General features: G+C 42.5%; 2 protein-coding genes across 8 annotated transcripts in view; one reads left to right on the top strand and one right to left on the bottom strand.

Annotated features, from left to right (window-relative positions):
• Positions 1-13,431, top strand: part of acap1 (ArfGAP with coiled-coil, ankyrin repeat and PH domains 1) — a 19,905-nt gene extending 6,474 nt beyond the window's left edge. The window contains exons 4-23 of one of the 5 annotated variants that reach the window (XR_008414114.1): positions 360-413; positions 486-544; positions 1,972-2,155; positions 2,972-3,016; positions 4,600-4,695; positions 5,938-6,012; positions 6,088-6,200; positions 6,273-6,324; positions 6,888-6,988; positions 7,060-7,171; positions 7,413-7,606; positions 7,674-7,743; positions 7,826-7,920; positions 8,601-8,794; positions 8,900-8,953; positions 9,020-9,195; positions 9,461-9,570; positions 10,692-10,802; positions 10,871-11,705; positions 12,337-13,427. Coding sequence is in view for 1 of the 5 variants with exons in the window: in XM_053858792.1 (XP_053714767.1) it covers positions 360-413; positions 486-544; positions 1,972-2,155; positions 2,972-3,016; positions 4,600-4,695; positions 5,938-6,012; positions 6,088-6,200; positions 6,273-6,324; positions 6,888-6,988; positions 7,060-7,171; positions 7,413-7,606; positions 7,674-7,743; positions 7,826-7,920; positions 8,601-8,794; positions 8,900-8,953; positions 9,020-9,195; positions 9,461-9,570; positions 10,692-10,802; positions 10,871-10,932; positions 12,337-12,434 (2,055 nt within the window). In the remaining 4 variants the exon portion in view is untranslated. Of the gene's footprint in view, positions 1-359; positions 414-485; positions 545-900; positions 1,051-1,341; positions 1,507-1,971; positions 2,156-2,971; positions 3,017-4,599; positions 4,696-5,937; positions 6,013-6,087; positions 6,201-6,272; positions 6,325-6,887; positions 6,989-7,059; positions 7,172-7,412; positions 7,607-7,673; positions 7,744-7,825; positions 7,921-8,600; positions 8,795-8,899; positions 8,954-9,019; positions 9,196-9,460; positions 9,571-10,691; positions 10,803-10,870; positions 11,706-12,336 lie in introns of those variants that run through there. The other 4 variants (XM_053858792.1, XR_008414116.1, XR_008414115.1 and 1 more) reach the window with 4 other exon arrangements.
• On the bottom strand, positions 12,702-19,439 carry LOC128755399 (monocarboxylate transporter 13-like). 3 transcript variants are annotated; one of them, XM_053858800.1, is made up of 8 exons: positions 19,381-19,439; positions 18,495-19,074; positions 18,337-18,409; positions 16,767-16,997; positions 16,202-16,345; positions 15,844-16,100; positions 14,870-15,398; positions 12,702-13,220 (listed from the first exon to the last, which is right to left on the bottom strand). In XM_053858800.1, the coding sequence occupies exons 2-8, from the start codon at positions 18,513-18,515 to the stop codon at positions 13,027-13,029; spliced, it is 1,449 nt and encodes a 482-aa protein (XP_053714775.1). In that variant the 5' UTR covers positions 18,516-19,074; positions 19,381-19,439; the 3' UTR covers positions 12,702-13,026. The 3 variants fall into 3 exon arrangements, with proteins under 3 accessions (XP_053714775.1, XP_053714777.1, XP_053714778.1); XM_053858802.1 differs by having other exon boundaries at positions 18,495-18,559; positions 19,381-19,437; XM_053858803.1 differs by lacking the exons at positions 18,337-18,409; positions 18,495-19,074; positions 19,381-19,439 and adding an exon at positions 17,442-17,859.

The following is a 19,439-nucleotide window of genomic DNA, read 5'->3' as shown; positions in this document are numbered from 1 at the left end:
GTGCTGTTTACTTTTGCAGTCGTCTGTTTAAAAATGTTCAACATTTTTCTCTCCAGATACAGTCTGTGATAATGTTTGACATGCAGTGGCATCTGCCTCTCAGATAAATGGGTGGGTTCAATGGCAGAAAACTACAACACTCCCAACTGGCAGCAAGTTAGTGGAGAGGAGCATTTGTGGTGGAGTGGCTCGGCTTTCCCAGCTAGGTGGGGCGATTAGGGAGGGACACCCTGGACTGTTCACTGGTCTGCTGCTGGGCATAAATGGAGAGACAGGCACTGCAAACGCTCAATCTAATAGTCCAACATCGATGAGATGTAAAGAACTGCAGCAACTAACCGACTGTTTGTTTTCTTCAGGATTGTTTGGGGAAATTTTCCCACAAACTGACTCTCATTTTGGAAGCACAAGCTGTAAGTGAGCAAGAAATTGAGTTTCTGGCGTGACATCATCACTTTCAAATGAGGCTCTCACTTGTGTTTTAGGAGGTGATCGATGTGACACAGAAGACGGTCAAGAGCAAGATACAGAACTTTGTCAAAGAGTGAGTGATGTGACTATGTTTGTGTTGTGCTCTTCATAGCTCAACAATGACATGACAATGACAACGTGATGATATCAAACTGTGTAGCTACAAATAAATGAGAAATATCAATATTGGTGTAGGTAATGAAATACACAAATAATGTCGCACATGATCATGAAACATACTTTAATAAACTACAATTGAATTAGTAATGTTATTCACAAGGAATCATGAAAATGTTTAAAGGAGTGTTTACAGTGTTACCAAGATAGAATATCACTTTAATACTGAAGTGTTAAAAAGAACAATGTTCATCCATTTTGAGTAATTTACTTTAATTTATAGAACACACGTCAAATAACCGCAGAGAACTTCACAAACAAGTTTTTTTAAGCTACATGCTCGGTCAGTGATATTTTTAATTGGTTAAAACTGGAAAGGTTAGTGAGCCAATTATTATATAAACTTTAACTACACTTTAAATTCCAAAATTATATTTCAATGCAAAGCTACTCAATCGGTAGGTAAGTAAATGTCTTTTGAATTCAAATAAATGTAAAAGGTATAAAATATGTGCCACAGTTCATGTATAAATCCCATTATTATTATTATTATTGTTTATAAAATATATATGTTTAGCTGATAATCCATGATAACACTAAATAATATTCAGAAGATGTTGGTGGTCAACATCCACATTTGAATCCAAACAATGAGTGACTGCTAATTCTGTGTTCGTAACCTAAGCTGCTCAGTTAAGCTAGCTGAAGAAGAAACAAGCTAATTCTCTGTACTCACTCTTCACTGTTTAACAGAGTTCAGAGCGTCAGTGTCACTGCTTGGACTCACAGTATGGCAAACTACTGAGATGCAAATGTACAAAACACTGATGAAAGTAGCTCAATGAGGCCAACCCTGATTCAGCAAAAGGAAACCAGGAAGAGAACAGGAAGTGTAGCACGTTACCTTCTATGTGAAAGGTAACTCTGATATTTCAAAGTTAAAGTCACTCCACAGAAGGTAATTCACAGAGGGTTAACAGTTCTGTTTATGATGTTAAATTAAAATTTCACGACATGACGAATTCATCGTGATTTGAGAAGCTATTTGTTCAGTATGCTAAGTGCATGGATTAGGTTTAGATCTCTTACACATCCGTTGAATTTGTTTTTTGTGTCATTACTAATCTAATATAAACTAAGATCCACAAAGTTTTTCTCTCGATTGTTCAACTTTTAACTTCTTGGTAGTTAGTTAGTAATTACATAATTGAAATTATTTCCCTCTGGACTTGTGACCCACGCATTTTAAGGGACTATAAGCTTTTGCGAGAGTCTCCGCCTGAGTGCTTTGGAATTTCTATGTAACATTTCCACTACAAATGAATTCAGACTGAGAAGATGATTTGTATTCCGACATTCTTATCCCCTTTTGCACTTCTCCAGAGATGTGCGTCGATTCAAAGATGTGCGGAAGGAATTTGAGCGCAGCAGTGAGTGTCTGGAGGGGGCGCTGGCCAAAAATGCTCAGGCGCCGCGGAACAAACCGCATGAAGTAGAGGAGGCCAGCAGCGCTCTGCTAAACGCTCGGAAATCATTCCGCTCCAGTGCGCTGGACTATGTCCTGGAGGTGGGAACGAACTTTTGCACTTGAAAACTCAGCATAAACTACAAAAAATAAATACTCATGTTCACAATGCTCGTTTGACCTATTGACCAATCTGCTATATTATATAATGTCCCTGTGTCCCTGTGGAAGACCAAATGTCAGCATACTATATTAAGCATTGTCTGTAGTATTTTGTAGTATTTTTATGTCTAAAGTACAGTAATTATAGGGACCTAGACTCTCAAACTGATTGAAGATGCAGTGATGAACAGCAAGTAAAGTATTTCTAGAGCTCCGACTCTTTCAGTGCATTTATGCTACTTGTATCATGTGTGATGGTAGTGCCTTACTTTCCAACATGAAGAATAGGCATTGTACACGTTTATCTGTGCAGTGATGGCCTTGAATTTGAGTCGGCAAACTTGCTGTCATGTGAGTTGTGTGGTATAAATTATTGACCTAACTAAGGGGCCTGCAGTTTCATTTGATGTTGTTTTTCTTGTCACCAGCTTACTGACTTTTGGACTTCTGTTTTTCTTGTGGCTGACACCGGAATCTTCTTGACAGTATAAACAGAGTGTATGCAATCTCGACAACTGTATCACTCCGTAAGAATGAAGTCAGAATATCAAAATAAAATTGATGTCATCGGAACATCCAGAGGATTCATCAGATTCCTAATTATAGTTTTGTCCTCGGCAGCTTCTTAGATAAATGTGTTTTTTCTTTCCAGAGTTGTGGTTGTGGTTGAAGGACTTCGAGTTGTGCTTTTTTTTTTTTTTTTTTTTTTATGGAAACACTAACAGCCTTTCTAACCACGGCGTTCTTTTCTTCCAGATAAATGTCATTGAGGCCAAGAAGAAGACTGACATTCTGATGGCAGTGAGTTCACAACGTTGACCTATTTAGAGATCTTCTCTAGTCCTCAAAATGCTTGAAATCCCTACACACTGTTTCTGTTTTTAGCGATGCTCACCAACCTCTACATTGCTTGACAGGAAATTATCAATCAGATATACTGAACATCCGACTCAAGTAGTACTACGTTTCTTACGCCTGCCAATAGTAGTATGCTTTTCTGCGCACATTGAAGAGACCCTCTGGTGTTACAATCCGATCTAGTCTAGTAGCTGTTTCAGTGACACCCACTATTCCTTTGTGGTACTGGAGACCTGCTATTCCCAGGTCTGACTATTGAGCGGCCCATGGACCCCTACAGCCAAACTGCACATCCTGACTTGTTGCCCATGTTGCCTGTCATCAGTGGCTGTGTCCATCCACAACACTGTCAACTCAACAATAAAGACGGTGTGAAGGGTGGAGGACCTTGAAGGAAAAGTTAGAGACAAAGCTCCGACTCTGTTGAATGGCTGACAGCGGTCGTGTAATTCTGCCCCTTCTTTGAGACGACGTAGGCTGACAAGCCTGTGAGGGAAACACGTGTTTTCTCTCCAAACATTGGAGCTAACTATTTAGACATGTTTAGAAGGGCAAGAATTGGTGATTGTTAATTGAGCATTAACAGTTCCGACCGGCTTTTTAAACCTCAGTGGCCGTGAGGTTTGTGCTGTTTTTATTGGCTGAGCCCTTGAAGATTGCTCAGCAGTAGTGATGTTCGATCCCACGGATTTCCTTTCGATCCGATTCTGAGTAATATTCAGGGTGGTATTACCGATACAGATACGATATTAGGTTCAACTATCTACAAACAATTATTATACTGGCAACTCAAAACTGAAATTGCTATTAAAATATTTAAACAAATAATGCCATTGTAATTGCACTGTTAAATCAATATACATTAGTTAGTAAGTTATATATATATATTAATTTAATAGTTTAAGTTTAATTGAAAATCATACAATATTTGGTAGATAAACTTGTGTTTTATGAATCTTTTCTCGTACAGTTTTCACCAAAGCTGTTTATTGTCATTGGACTGTATAATTTAAAAGACATACTTTAAATGGTGAACTACCATGGAATCCTTACATGATTTAATCTAGGCTAAAGTGAGGATGGGTGAGATTATTTCAGCGATACACATACTGTTACTTTGTTTTTATTATTATTGATTATATTATTATTTTTTTATTATTATTTATTACTGTACTTTACCTGGATATAGCCTGCCTGCCTGCCTATACATAACGGGCGGAAGAAAAGTAGTTCCCACCAACTACTTGTCTAGACAGGATCTCAATAGTTTAGTTACTTTTCTTCGTGTTCCTGTCAAGAATATACATTACCTCAAAATACTTAAGTATCGAAAGTATCGATATTTTGGTTTGAGACTCGATTTTAGAGAATCAAGATCCGGTATCGGAGGTATCGATATTTCAGGATTGATCCGCACATCACTACTCAGCAGTACATTACAGTATCACATTTATCCAGGGTTGTCTATTTAAGCAGATGATCGTAGATGTTTTTAAAATGTCTCAACACTGATGTCTTCCTGTTAGATGTTGTCACTGCTGGACGCTCAGGCTCAACTTTTCCAACACGGCCACGAGTCCTTGTCAGAGCTGGAGGAATACCGAAGAAATTTATATGATGAGGTAACTGTTTTGGTGCTGACTTTTAGATCAGTCAACTTCATGTGAAGATCTCAGTCAAGCTCAGTGTGATTGATACTGTTTGGAGATTTTTATGTTGCCAAGGCATCGTTTACATCCAAACTCACGTCTCTAGTCTTGATTCTGTCCTGCCATCTTCCTGAAGTGTCACATGACAAGATATGTAAGCAATAACAGGAAATACTTGGCATGAGTGTGTATGCTTGCCAGTGTGTGCGTGTGCGGGCTTGTTTATCCTACTTTGTGGGGACACACTATCCTTGTAAGGACAGCATGACTTTGTGGGGACATTTGGCTGGACCCCACAAGGTTAAGCCTCAATTTCAGGGTGAAGACTTGAGAATAACTGGGTCATTATAATTGTGTAAGTTTGAGTCCTGGTTAAGGTTAGCCATTTGTTTTGGATGGTTAGGTTTAGAATGAGAGGCTGGGGAAAGCACAGTGTCAATGAGAAACCTCACAATGTCCCCACAAGGATAAAGATACAAGTGTCTTTTGAGGACCTTATGTCGTTCTTATGCAAATCCAAGCCTGAATTAATCCTGGTTAAACATGAGACTGGGGAAAACATTATGGCAATGAGTGGTCCCCACAAAGATAGAAATAGAAATGTATGCGTATGTGTGTGTGTGTGTGTGTGTGACTGGATGGGTGCGGGTGTGCATGCATACGTGTGTGTGTGTTTCTCCCAGTTGAAATGCCCTGTCAAACTTGCATCAGCAGTATTGGCAAATACAGGATTTGAAACAGGAAATTTATTACACAACAACATCAAACCAGCTGAGCGCACTTCCTGTTCCAGCAGGAAATAATAAAACTTGTTATGAGCAGAGGAGCGCAAAGTAGATGGAACATGTAAAATGTTTTATCATGAACCAGCTTCAGGGTAAATAAATAGTAAGGACGGATGAGGATACACTGCGGTTTCCTGATGCTTTATTTATAGTCCTGCTTGCCTTTACATTCCATCTCTTTCCTGAACCTATGTTGACTCACATCTGCTGGCTACAGTGCTGTTGCAGAGAAGCCAAATATGCGTTTCTATAAATATCTCATATAAATACTGTTGACATCTAGAAACATGATTTTGTAGTAAAATTAACATGCGGTTTTTCATCTCAAACCAAACTATTTTTGAATGAAAAAATAGTCGAACTTTACTATTCGCTGTAACTCCAGTGATCATTGTCCTTAACTATCAAATGTCCATGTATTTCTCATCAGCACACCCAGTTTGTCCTGAATTCTGCCCGAGAGAAGAGAGACATGGAACAAAAACACGCCGCCATAAAGAAGAAGGTTTGGACGAGTTCACCCTGAAAAGTTTGATTCACAGTAGTTCATTAAATAACGCGGTTTTCCAAAACATCACAGGATATTTCTTACGACGACTCCATCATGCATTTCAACGGTGATGCCGCCAACGGCATCCCCATGGAGGGTTATCTCTACAAGAGAGCCAGCAACGCCTTCAAGACCTGGAACAGGTCCGCCTCGGTGCAGAGCTGTGTTTGTGTTCTGAAGCCACAGTAAAGTGATCATAGGAATCTCTGTTGCAGACGTTGGTTTTCCATTCAGAAAAATCAGCTGATGTATCAGAAGAAATTCAAGGTGAAGATTTTTTTTTTAATTGTTTTTATTTTGGTGTCAATGAAAAACTAGTTTGAAAAAGAAGTTTTTTAATCTCCAATGTATTTCCGTATTTAATTTAAGCTTACATTACTTTACCGTAATTTCCAGACAATAAGCCCCTACTTTTTTCACTCTGAACCCTTCTGGTTAAACAGCGTTGCAGCTGATATATGGATTTTCACAGGCAAAGGAGCTTCATGCTGCCAAGCTGTTTATTAAGGCTTGTCCCATCAGACCAATAAAGTCACAGGTGTTTAACTGACATCAAAGTCCTAAACGCGCTTGATGCTTGGTCTGATTGTGAAGCTCCGCACTGCAACTTCTCCCTGGAGAAGTTGCAGTGGTGCTTAGACTCAATCACATCTTGATATTTGATCATCATTTCTTTACTATTTCTGAAGCCTGCTAACTTTGTAATTCAATTATATTGAGTTGAATATTCATTCCACTTGTTGATTTGTCGTATTAATGTCGTTCTAACAACAGAGCTGCCTTCTCGACTCTGCTTTTCTTTTATCTGCATGCTTCACCCTGTTTCTCAGGACCAGCCGACCGTTGTGGTGGAGGACTTGCGTCTTTGCACCGTCAAACCCAGCGCTGAAAACGAGAGACGATTCTGCTTTGAGGTCGTGTCTCCGTCAAAGTGAGTGTGTGACTGTCATTTTCTTGCAGCTGTGCGATGAAGCCACACTATGAGTTTGTGTGTTTGTGTAGGTGCTGCCTGTTGCAGGCTGACTCAGAGAGGCAGCAACAAGCCTGGATCAGTGCGGTGCAAAACAGCATTGCGTCTGCCTTCCAAGAGTGCAGAGAAGATCCGCTCAGCCCAGTGAGTGGAAACACTGATACACCTATGCTGTCACCTAATGCGGTTTATGAGAGTCAGAGGTTCCTAACCGCAGTGGATCCATCATTTCAAGTCGTTTTCACTGACTTAAAGCAGCACTTCTGCGGGACCAGTTTATTTCTCATTGGAGTGTTAGTATTTATGGTGCAGTGGGAGGAAGGGGTGATCAGTTTTACCAGATTCAAGCCGGTGTTCAGGAAGTAGACGTTTGTGTCGTCAACAGAGGCAGCGCTGCAGCTCAGTGTCAGCAGACAGTCCAAGAGCGTTGGATCAGGACAATGAAGGAGTCAAGGCGCTGGATGAAGTTCAGGCCATCCCGGGGAACAGGCAGTGCTGTGACTGTGGAGAGCCAGGTCCTGACTGGGCCTCCATCAACCTCGGCATCACGCTGTGTATCGTCTGCTCAGGGATACACAGGTAGACGCACCTGACAACGACACACACCTGACTGTAAATCCGACCGTCTTTTCTTTGTCTGTCTCAGGAGTCTCGGGGTCCATTTCTCTAAAGTGCGATCGCTCACTCTGGACTCCTGGGAGCCAGAGCTGGTGAAGGTACCGCTGCTGCTGCTGCTGATGATGATCGTTGACTCTTCTGTCAGAAAGTCAGAAGGATTTTCCATCTTGCATTTTTCAGTTGATGCGTGAATTAGGAAACGCAGTGATCAACAAGATCTATGAGGCGCGGATCGATGAGATCACCATTAAGAAGCCTCAGCCCTCCAGTCCGAGGTACCAGCCGAGAACCGATTGAGCTCCGTTAATGTGCTGTGCAATGCCACTATTTCTTTTTCTTTTCTTTTTTCCTCAATGTTATAGGATTAGAAATACTGTAGTTCATTGCTATTTGTAGCTTATGTGATTGTGCCCAAACCGCACAAGAAATAATTATTACCGTTTTGTGTATTATCTGTGTCTGAAGGATCTTTTATTTTGAAAAATTACCAGATTCTCTCAAAATTTAACCCAAAGCTTTGCAAAATGTGTAGGAAACAGCTGTTTATTTGCGAAGGGGAAAGGGCTGTGAAGAGCCTATGACTTCCAAGAAGACGCACGTTTTTAAACAATACCAGGAGTTGTACTTGAAATATAGATTTAACGCGGCCGTCTGGGACCGTGTTGTTGCTGAGAAACAAGTTCAGGGTGTCACATTATCGACAGGAACTGTGAATAAATAAAAACATTAAATAATATATAAAATCAATCGAGGCCTATTCTCAGAGGTAAAAATCACCATATGGATGGTAATGCGCTGATGTTTAAAAAATGTGAAGTATTTCATGGCTTTACGGTGCATATACACAGAATTAAAATGAACACAAAGGACAACAGCACACAGATAGGCTTCCATATTTGGAATTCTTTAGCTTCACGTTACTTTAATCTGAACTCTGCTGTCTTTCTTGTTGTAGAGGAGACAAAGAATGCTGGATCAGGTCAAAGTATGTGGAGAAGAAGTTCATCCAAAAGCTGCCACAGACCAGCAGGAACCCTCCGCTGAGGCGTTCCAGTGCTCGCAGGACCCGAGCACCCTCGCAGGATCAGAACGGGCAAAAACCTCCTTTGAGACCAAAACCAAGTCGGGCTACTTTGCCTCGACTCACTGGTATGCAAGCTCTTCTCGTTCTCTACCGATAGCATCTCAAACATTTGTACCACTTTGCCTTGATCAAAAGCCATGTATGTGTGAATGTTAACCATTTTTTCTCAGGTGCAGGTCTGAGCCCCACTGAAACCTCCGCAAATGACACAGGTGTCATTAAAGGTGAATCAGCAGCACTTTTTTATTGTAACAAAACCAATATTAATCTACATTAATGTGTCCTCGCAGACTGTCACCAGGAAGACGAGGATCTCAGTGACCTTCACCCCGGAGCACTGCTCTACCGTTCAGCTGCCATGCAGAACTTCCCTATCATGGCCGACGCTCTGGCCCACGGAGCCGACGTCAACTGGGTCAATGTGTCCAAGGAGTCCACCACGCCACTCATACAGGCCGTGTCTGCGGTGAGGGATTGTGTTATATGCAGCTCCAATCTTCATATAACTATACATTCTTCAGAACAACTAAAGTCGGCTTGGATGGGTGGACGGTCAAATTCTTTCGGTTACAGCCAGTCTGGTTTGTTGTAGCCGTCATTTGTTCTATGTCCAGTCAGACGGAAGGGTTGAAGTCATGTGGGTGTCCATTTTCCAGATTTGATATCTGCCTAGAAATGAGTTTATGAGCTGTTCTGTTGCTGAATTTTCACATTGTCTCATCATATACCAGAATGCTTTGGCTGCCTGTGAGTTCCTGCTGCAGAACGGTGCCAACATCAACCAGGTGGATGGCAACGGGAGAGGCCCACTTCATCATGCCACTATTTTGGGGCACACAGGGTAACAAATGTTGATCTGATGAAAATTACTTATGTTTTTATTCTGTTGTTCAACCTTGTTGAGGAAATATAGTTCTATATGTATTAATTTCAGTTAAATGAAAGTTGCGTTGTGTGAAGGTAAATATACTGTATATGTATAAAGTGTGTAGAGTATGACCACAGGTCGAGTTATCAGTCAAATGACTCCACACTGAAGAAGAAACCAAACCAAAAGCTGTGGTCCAGGAACCAAAGGGCACAGCGGGTGCACCGCCTTGAGGAAGGTTGTCGGGGATGGCACCCCACTTAGAAAAAGAAAAGGGATCAAAATCATCCCCCCTGTAAAACTGCCACCCCTTCTTTCTGTCCAACTAGGTTAAAAAAGGAATCAACACAAGTGGATATTTTTTATCGCTGCAGCCAGTGGCCCTTACCTGGAAAACTGTAGCGACAATTCCGAACATCATTCGACTCAACACGGCAGCACTTGAGGCTCAGCAACGCTGAACCATATTCATGACAGTTCCATCCACATGTGCCCTCCCACAGGCACAGATGTTCATCTCTGTGCTCACCTGCATGTGGCTTGACAGTGGCCCCATGGTTAACACCTGGTGCCATGAAACAAGAGGTTGCCCTTTCACGTCCGGTTTAAGACTTTTAAATGTCTGGCATGGAAATAATGGCAGATTAGCTTTTGTTCCCTCAAGAATGAAGAATGTATGGAATTATGCTAGGAAGAAGAGGGAATATGGCTGGTGCTCGAGCACCGCTAGAGGAGCCTGAGCCATGGACAGACTTTAGTCTTGGTGACCCTAATATGGGGCCTGTATCAGTTTATGTTCCGCACACACACACACACACACACACACACACACACACACACACACACACACACACCTAGGGGCAATTTTAGATGTCCAATTAACCTAGTGATCATGTCTTTGGACTGTGGGAGGAAATCAGAGTATCCAAAGAAAACCCACACAGTCTCAGGGAGAACATGCAAACTCCACACAGAAAGGTCCAGAGCTGGATTCCAACCCTGAACCGTCTTGCAGCAGTGCTAGCCATTGCAACACTTTATTTTACATGTAAGTATTTTTGTACTTGGGGTTTCATGATGACTGTCCTTCCCAGGCTGGTGTGTCTCTTCCTGAAACGAGGCGCAGACTACAACGCCAAAGACAAGAACCAGAAGGACCCCATAACCATCGCTGTGGACAACGCCAACGCTGACATTGTTACCTTGTATGTCCTCAAAACCCAAACATGTTGGAGATGAGGCATGAAAGTCGTGTGGTTTTTTTTCTTTGCAGACTGCGGATTGCCAAAATGAACAAGGAGATGCGGGAGATGGACGGCGCGTTCGGCCAACCAGGTCACTCGGGGCGCCAGCAGGGATCTGGGGGAACAAGGAAGAGCCTACAGGCTCTAAAAAACCACATAAGTGGCTGGGCTCATGGAGGGCACCACGATTAGCAGAGTTTACTTCTGTTGAAAGCTTGAACCCAAAAGTCCTGACTCAGGAGAAAAACCAACAGATCCATAGTGGCTGAACACTAAACATTCTAAAAAGAGCCTCCAGTTGAAACTGCACTTTCATTCAAGACTGCCGCTCTCTGAAACCCACACATCGCCAAAATACTATTTCACAAGACAGAGAGCAGCCAGTGGGTGGATCTATTTTATAACTATTTATAAAAGAAGCCCAGTGCTGTTTTTACAGGGTGATACATTGTGTCTTTTTACACATTTGCACTGGCCTTTTTGTGCATGTTCATCTTTTCAGTTACATAAGCTGAATCTTCACAATCCCAACTATTCTGTGAATAGTGATGTTCTGTTACATAATTTCTGGATATTTATGCAAATATTTGTCTTGATTGTGCCGTCATTTTGTGTCGTTTTGAAGGGACAATAGAATGTCTCCCTTTGGTTTTTACCCGATAAGTGACCTAACTGTTCTCACCAAAAAGCCAGACAACATTGTAAATGTGACGCTTGCGTTTGCTTGACACCGAAACACTGCTGGCCGGTACTTGACTTTGCTTAATGATTGTGTGTCTTTGTGTGCACTGTGCCTTTGTGTCCACTGAGATGTCCTTCTGGTCTGAAGTGCTTGTGCAGTGTGCCACCCATGTCACGTATGAGGTAAAAGGCTCTTGTGTGTGTTTAATATTGTGCATGCTTTCTGCTGTCACTGCTCAGTGAGGGTCTTCTCAATTTCACTGCGTTTGATATTTACGTCTCATTTTCAAACCGAATACTGTTAAGAGGCCAGTCATCTTGATCTGAATCAGCGTTTTTCATTTCCATGATTCATAATTTCTTCCTCATGTGCTCCCCTCAAAGCTCATATTTAACGGTTGTTTTCACACAGGCAGAAGATGAACTGACTCAGATTAAGGATGAGTCACATTTAAGCGTGTCAACTGTGGTCAGTGCTTTTAGGAAATAGGTTTGAGACACAGTAATGCCGTCTTACTACACTCTTTTGTACTCGCACTTTTGAATAGTAAAGTTGAGCTTGCCGAGGATGAGTGACTTGCAATAGCACCTTTCAACCACAGAGCGGCAGGATAATCCCTAGTGCAACGAGGTAATGTGCGTTCAAGCACCGCCTCAGTATGCTCTTTATTAAACTGTTAGAATAGACTTGAATGAATATGTTTCAGTTTGAACATAGTCATTTTGATTCAGAGCCGAAGTGCATGTGTGGCTCAACCTTACCTGTGAATTGAGAGTCTCCCCTCTGATGCTGTGACTTCTCTCTCTTTCACAGGCGATGAAACCTACCAGGACATCTTCAGAGACTTTTCACACATGGCATCCAACAACCCGGAGAAGCTCAAGCGCCGCAGCGCAGACCCTCATTTTTAGTGTTTGTTGTTGCGAGTGCCCAAAAAGATTGGACACACGTTTACCTGTGACCTGTTCACTGAGGTGGAGATATAATTTTGAAATGTAATGATGTCCGTACGGAACATTGTGCCCATATATCACGTTTATATCACGACAGTGGTGTGAGGCTCGTGCTCCTGCCTCTGATGCAAATGTTGTTTTTTTCATCTGCTTGTCTTTTGCTAAAAATAAATACTTTCAGAAGTGATCTTTCCGGTAGTTTTAATATAAACAACAGGATCCACATACACAATCGTGTCGTCATGGATGTTTACATACAAGTGTGCGATTGTGTATAGTACAGTGTTTCCACCTGTGCAAAAACATATTTATACATAAACACGCGCTACGCACAGCCAATATTTAAAGATACATCAGAGAACGTGTACATATCATAAATGTGTCATAGTTTGCTGAACCCTGTGCATATTTTTGTGTAAAGCTTTGAATCAGTTCTTGCACAGTGTTCATTACAATTACTTAAGTTAAAGATATATTCATCAGTGTCAGTGGTCAGTCAAAACGTTCTGCCCAAATTCTACCCCAACGTTGGCTCCTTTATTGAGGCGGTCTAATGTTTGTGCTCGTCTTTCACTGTATGAAGGTCTTCCCCGTCGTCCTCATTGGCCAGTTCTTTCATAGGAGTAGGGTCAGAGCAGGAGAAGAAGTGAGGAAGTGTGGTGATGGTCAGAATGCCTAGATGGGTGAAGGCTCCTGACACGATGAATGAGACTGTGTAGTCTTCCGTGCTGTCCTTGAGCAGCCCTGGAAATGAGGCAGAGGCAGGGGCATGAAACACCACACCCGTCACATTTACATATATCTTGCTGCTGATCTTTGAATTTAACGGTGTGGAATCCCCGAACTTCCCTGTCCCCTGCTACTCCAGCCATATATGCAAATGTTCACAAGTAAAGTTGTGATTTCCAATCAAGGGTTGTGATGATAAGTCAGCCTGCACCACCGGAACATATCTTGATCATCTCCCCACTCACACCTGAACTCTTCACCTACTCCTTCATCACATCCATGGCCTTCAGTGGTTGTCTATCTTCTGCTTTCAACTGGAGTCCGACATATTCCCTGTCTCCTCTCCACGAGCTGTCTTTGACAAGAGACAGCTGGTTGGACACCAGGGCATCTTCAACTGTGACACGTCTTGCTCTGCTTCTTGTCTCTGTGTCAGACCTACTGACTCTAACCATGCATCATGGCAGGTCTCTCTAGCTGCATTTGTCTTCATCAGTTCCACCCTGCCTGCATTCTCCTCTTCACCTCCATTGATCTCTGTCCATCACTCTGGATGTCTGATCCCAAATATTTCATCTCAACTCATCCTTCTCACTTCTGGCTTGCTTCCACAAACTTTGGTTCCAGTTCATTGCACCACATCTCTACATATCACTCCAAATCAATTGACCATCCGTAACCATCGTCCATGGACACTGCTCCCAAACCTTGTCAGTCAGTCGTCACTGTCTCAATGATCCATGTTCTGCACTACCCTCACATACTTTTCAGTTGTTCCTGACTTTTTGTTTTATCACCAAAAACAAATAGATAAAAAAAAACATAAACAAATGAGTTAGAGAGCACGGAGTCCATTTTTGGTGATATTTACGTTAAAAAGAAGTACAGCAGAACTACACACTGTTTGCATGTGATATGTTTGTGCAGGCATAAAACGTGAGAAGTTTAAGATGTTACGAAACGTAAATGTGAGCACAGTTGTGTTTGTTTTTTAAAGCCTCGAAAGTCACACGTGTCAGACTTCAAGACACAGAAGCTGCAGTCTGACTTCCTTTACACAACGTGTAGGAGCCTCGTCATGCAGGAGTGTAAACATCACAAACTGATCTGGAAAACTCTTATATCTTGACATAGGTGAAAGGGAATTTGCTTGACACACTATATTGTGTTGTGAGTCAGTGGTGAAGGATGGCAATTCATGCTTTTTTAAGTTCCAGCAATGTTGTATGGTTTGGAAACAGTGGCACTGAGGAAAAGACAGGAGGCAGAGCTGGAGGTAGCAGAGATGAAGATGCTGAGGTTCTCTCTGGGAGTGAGCAGGATGGATAGGATCAGGGAGCAGTAGATCAGAGGGACAGGACATGTGCTCAGGTGTTGAGGAGACAAAGTCAGAGAAGCTAGATTGAGATGGTTTGGGCAGGTACAGAGGAGAGATAGTGCGTACAATGGCAGGAAGATGTTGAGGTTGCAACTGCCAGGCAGAAGGTGGAGAGGAAGGCCAAGGGAAGGGGAGAAAAGAAGAAGACTTAAAGTAGGCTTCAGTTATTAGAGGGAAACTACTTCATATTAAAGAATATAATTTCACACAGCATTTGTTAAACTTGAAGTAGTAAAGTAAATTGTTCTGTAACGTCCTCATTCCTAATGAGTTAGTGTGGTCATACCTGCGATCGGTGAGCCCAGAAGTCCTCCGATGCCCACCATACACTCAAGAAGTCCCACTGCTCCCAAGATCTGCTTCTCACTGACAATGTGTGAGACACAGACTAACAGTAAGGAGTCCGCCGCCGCCGCTGTGAAGCCATAGACGATGCTCAACCCGATGACTGCCGGGTAGCTTCCAAAGGTGGTGGTCAGGGGGAACCCCACCATCAGACCTCCGTACAGAACTCCCCAGAAAAAGAACAAATGGATCAGGCGAAAGCGCTTCAGGTCGGAGAACCAGCCCGACACCAGTCGACCGACAACATCGCTTCCGCAGACTGCTGACATAGCAAAGGCAGCCTGGAAGTCGGTGAACCCAGACTGCTGGAGGTGAGGCACCAGGTGCAGTAGAGGGACATAGTAGCCGACTGTAATCAAGATGCTGGCCAGTGCGAAGGTCAGGTAGGGTCTTGTTAGGAAAAGAGTGATCTCCAGGTTTGACAGAACTCTGCGCAGCAAGATGGTGAACGACGCATCCTTGGTGTCCTCCTGCAAGGCAGAGAAAAGAGAGGTGGTAAAGCCAGTCATACGGTATTCTCTAATTCCCTCAGAGAAAACAATCCCTTAAAGGTCAGAGACGAAGCCTAATATCACTTTCCCTATATTGTGGCAGCATTGTGGCTCTCGCTTCTTCATCTTCTTTTCCTTTCGGCTTCTCCCTTCAGGGCTGGCCACAGTGGATCATCCTCCTCCATCTCACCCTGTCCTCTGCTTCCTCTTCTCCCAAAACCTACAAACCTCAGGTCCTCCTTCACCACCTCCTTAAATCTCCTCTTTGGTCTTCCTCTCCACCTTCTGCCTGACAGTTCTGACCTCAACATCTTCCTACCAATGTACTGGCCATCTCTCCTCAAACCATAATTGTGACTCCAGCTGTGTACGTGATAAACAGTGAAACCAAACCCATCTGAAACAACAGCTGATCATTTCTCACCTTCTCAGGTTCGTCCATGTTGACTGGTCGGCGGACCAGCGCCCCACAGGGCACAATATTAAGACACATCGCCCCAATTATGAGAAGTGATCCTCGCCAAGTATAGATATCCACAAGCAGCTGGAAAAATGGGTTTAAAACCAGAGAGGACAGGCCAATGCTCATCATGGCCACTCCTACTGCCAGATTACGCCGTCGAGTGAAGCTTGCCAGGACGATGCCCAACAACGGCGAGAAGGTGAGACCCCAGCCAAACCCTGTCGGACACACTGACCGTTAGGATGGCAGTAGACAGAGTGGAGAAGCTGCAGATGGAAGAGTTTTTCCAGAACCATTCATAGATGAATAGAGACTTCACCTGAAACGACACCCAAACTGATGAAAAGATGAACAAAGCAGGTCGCCTGTGAGGCGAGTATGAAACCAAATCCGGCCAGGAATCCTCCTGTCATCACCACAATTCGAGGGTCATACGCTTTAGCCAGTGCTGAAGCTGGAAGACCTGAAAAAAGAGTGGATACGTGTGTCAATACCATGCCAATGCCAGAGGGAACAAAAAAAGAGCCGAAGATTTCGCAAACCAGTGGGCAATACAGTTACAGCCCCATCAATTATTTTTGTGTCGGCAGAATCGTTGGAGCCTGGTAGTCAGAAAGTAAACATTGGTCTGTTTGTCCCAGGCTTCTCCAACACTACCGTTGGCATTACTCTTTCTAAGGAATTCTGAAGGGCTTTGTTGGTGTAGGAGTAGCGAGGCATCTGTCACTCTTCAGGCAACTCATGGTCCTGGGCCATGGGAAGTTCTCAGCATGCTCAGTTGGGGATAAAGCCATTTAATATTTTGGGCAAAGTATTTGCCTCCTTTTGACCAGGCAGATACAACCATGAAACAACACATGCACTAGTAGAAGAAAATACTTCACTGATGAAATGCTGGAATGCGATGGCTGTTGATGAGATCCAGGAAACGGACTGAGTACTTGCATCGAAATAGTGTTCAAATTCGATGAAGAAGATTCCTAAACCACGCAACACTCCGAAAACCAGGCTGTTGTTTATAAAGAGTGCGACGACCATCACCCAGCCCCAACCTCCATCTGGGCCTTCAGCTTCGACTGCCTGGTTTGGAGCTCTTGGTTTGAGGCTTGCCTTATCTGAAGCAAAGAAAACATCACAATGACACAAATATCAATATCAACATGGTTTTGAAGTACTGAATTTAAGAGGACTAAAAGCAGCCCTGAAATTGCAACCACAAAGACAAAAGTCACATACAAAAAAACTAAATAGATTTGGAAAACCACAATAAACGTATGCCAAAAGAGGGGCGTCCGTTGATGATGCTTGTGGGTTGGTCGTTTTACTTCAATCTCATCTAATCCGTCGACATACTGGATACACTACAAGCACCATAGGCAGCATTACATCGCACTGTATATTACTGAGAGCTTAAAACAGAGCAGCCTGGAGAACACTTCAGTTAAACTCTGCCCCTGTTACAGTGATTTTATTTTCCCAGACAGACTGTCCATCTTATACCATCCTCATATTTGTTTCCTCTGTTATTCCCAAGTCCCGTGGTATATGTCACATGATACCTGACAGAGATGTGTAGGGCCGTACTAGGACTTAAATTGTTGTCGAGCCTGTTTCTTCAATCATTGCCACTCATCCTGTAGCTGATGCTGTGATGAGCGTCATCCGCTTCTTCTGGGGTTTGGTTAGTTTGGCGCTTCGCAGGTGTAAAACGATGCTTTGCTCAAGTGAATGGGTGAACAGCCGTTTACACTCCGTCAGTAGTTTGACCAGGTTTCACAAACCTCTGGCGTGTTCTCGCTGGTTCTGTTGTGTCAGCGGCGTCAGAGACAAGTTAGATAATCATGGAGTCATAGTGACATTAGAGAGATGTTAAATATACTATCCGTCAACATTTATGACCCTATAAAGATTTACGACCCCCGGGAGACGGAAGTGTCGGGGTTTATAACCACTTGATGATTCATGAGCCCTCAGGTGTCGGTCGTAAACGTCTGTTCTCCTCTTGTGTGACCTACATGATGCTGCGAGAGAAGATTGACACACCATGCCTGAATACAAAACTGAGATCATCAGCGTGAATCCATAGATTATCTTTGTCACCTGCATCTGCATGGTCAACCGTGACAAACCTTTCAATAAATTCTTCACTATGCTTCTCAAGACATCACATGGAATGCAAGTTAGCATGAACATTCGCTATAGATTTACGCTGATGATGTGTGATGTTCAGTCGAGACAGGTGCAGGACCCACTTAAGTCCTTTTAATAATAGTAATCATTTTTAATAAATCAATAAAATTAACAAATATCTTATTTGCTATATAGTATCCATATCCATGCCAGTTTTCTATTTCACAATTGCGTGAATACAGTCATTAGAGGTTACACATTTTGAAAAGTGAAAGAAATAAAATACAAAGAAAAAAAAAACTGATGTATTAAATTGTTTATCACCTGATCCATCTGTGCACAAAGCAGGTTTTATTCCAGGCTGCTGTGAAGTCATGGCGACAAATGAGCTGCCAAACTGGTATACAAGTAAAGAAAAAATAATTCACGTTTGATTCAATAAAATGCACTTTTACAGAGCATGAAAAAGTCTGTCAACTTACCTCTGGAGCCGCTGTAGTCATGTGTGCAGTTTGAGGGGTTTTATTTGTGACAGCTTTTGACTCATCTAAAGCAAAGAACAGAGGGGGCCGGGCTGTAGATCTGTGGATTTTGGGACTGACCTTGTTGACGTCATTATTTTTCCTCTCTGTGTTTTCTAACTTGACTCAAGATTTTCACAACAAGCTTCATTTTGGTGTGTGAAGGGTGTGAGACATTCGTTTTATGGTAAAATGATTAGAATTATTTATGTCTTTATGCAGTTCAAAACATGCAAAACGAAACAAACATTATGTGACACACCGTTACAAAACCTAATTTCAAGTGAGTTCATATAGTGTTTGAGTTCTAGTCTCTACCAGTCGATTCCTTTTCACGTTGTGGAGGACACATGGTCCTATTCAGCACGATGGAAAGGTCAAGGTGTGGATGGGAGCAGTTGATCAGTTCTTTCATTGAATGAACATATTTTCATAATTCACTGCAATATGAAGTATGCATGCGGGGAAGGGTCTGTTCCACTTGAATAGAAATTTGCTTGTAAATTGAAATGTTCCTTCTGGGATCTGCCACTGGTAGTGACTATAAACAATGAGACATTACTGATATTTTCACCTCTATCCTGCCACAATATGTGAACAAAATGCAGAGTTACACCACTCACTTCACAATAAACACACTTTTAGTGCACTTAACACAATAGTGTGTGTGTGGATAAATGAATAAATCTTACTTTAGCGCAGATTGTTCACCTGTTTGTATATACAGTAACATATACTTCAGTAAACTAAAACATGGGAGAGTGTACTTTTCAAAAAAGTTCCAATCCACAAATATTGAAAACATAACAGTACACTCTTTAACAACAAAGAAAGTCAATATAATTACATCAGAACAATCTCCACTCAGGACACTCAGGAACTGATGTCACACCGCGTCAGAACCGG

The sequence above is a fragment of the Synchiropus splendidus genome, chromosome 3 (genome assembly GCF_027744825.2).
Source record: "Synchiropus splendidus isolate RoL2022-P1 chromosome 3, RoL_Sspl_1.0, whole genome shotgun sequence".
NCBI lineage: Eukaryota > Metazoa > Chordata > Actinopteri > Syngnathiformes > Callionymidae > Synchiropus > Synchiropus splendidus.
The sequence above is the reverse complement of the archived record's forward strand: the minus strand, read 5'-3'. Positions and strand labels throughout refer to the sequence as shown.

What these genes read in the sequence shown, in the direction of transcription:
- LOC128755399 (XM_053858800.1), bottom strand. Translation starts at nt 18,515, where the DNA reads ATGACTACAGCGGCTCCAGAG. An exon ending in CGCATTCCAGCATTTCATCA is followed by an intron (nt 16,346 to 16,766) that starts GTGAAGTATTTT and finishes CTCTTTTTTCAG; the next exon opens with GTCTTCCAGCTTCAGCACTG. An exon ending in CAGTTTGGGTGTCGTTTCAG is followed by an intron (nt 16,101 to 16,201) that starts GTGAAGTCTCTA and finishes TGTGTCCGACAG; the next exon opens with GGTTTGGCTGGGGTCTCACC.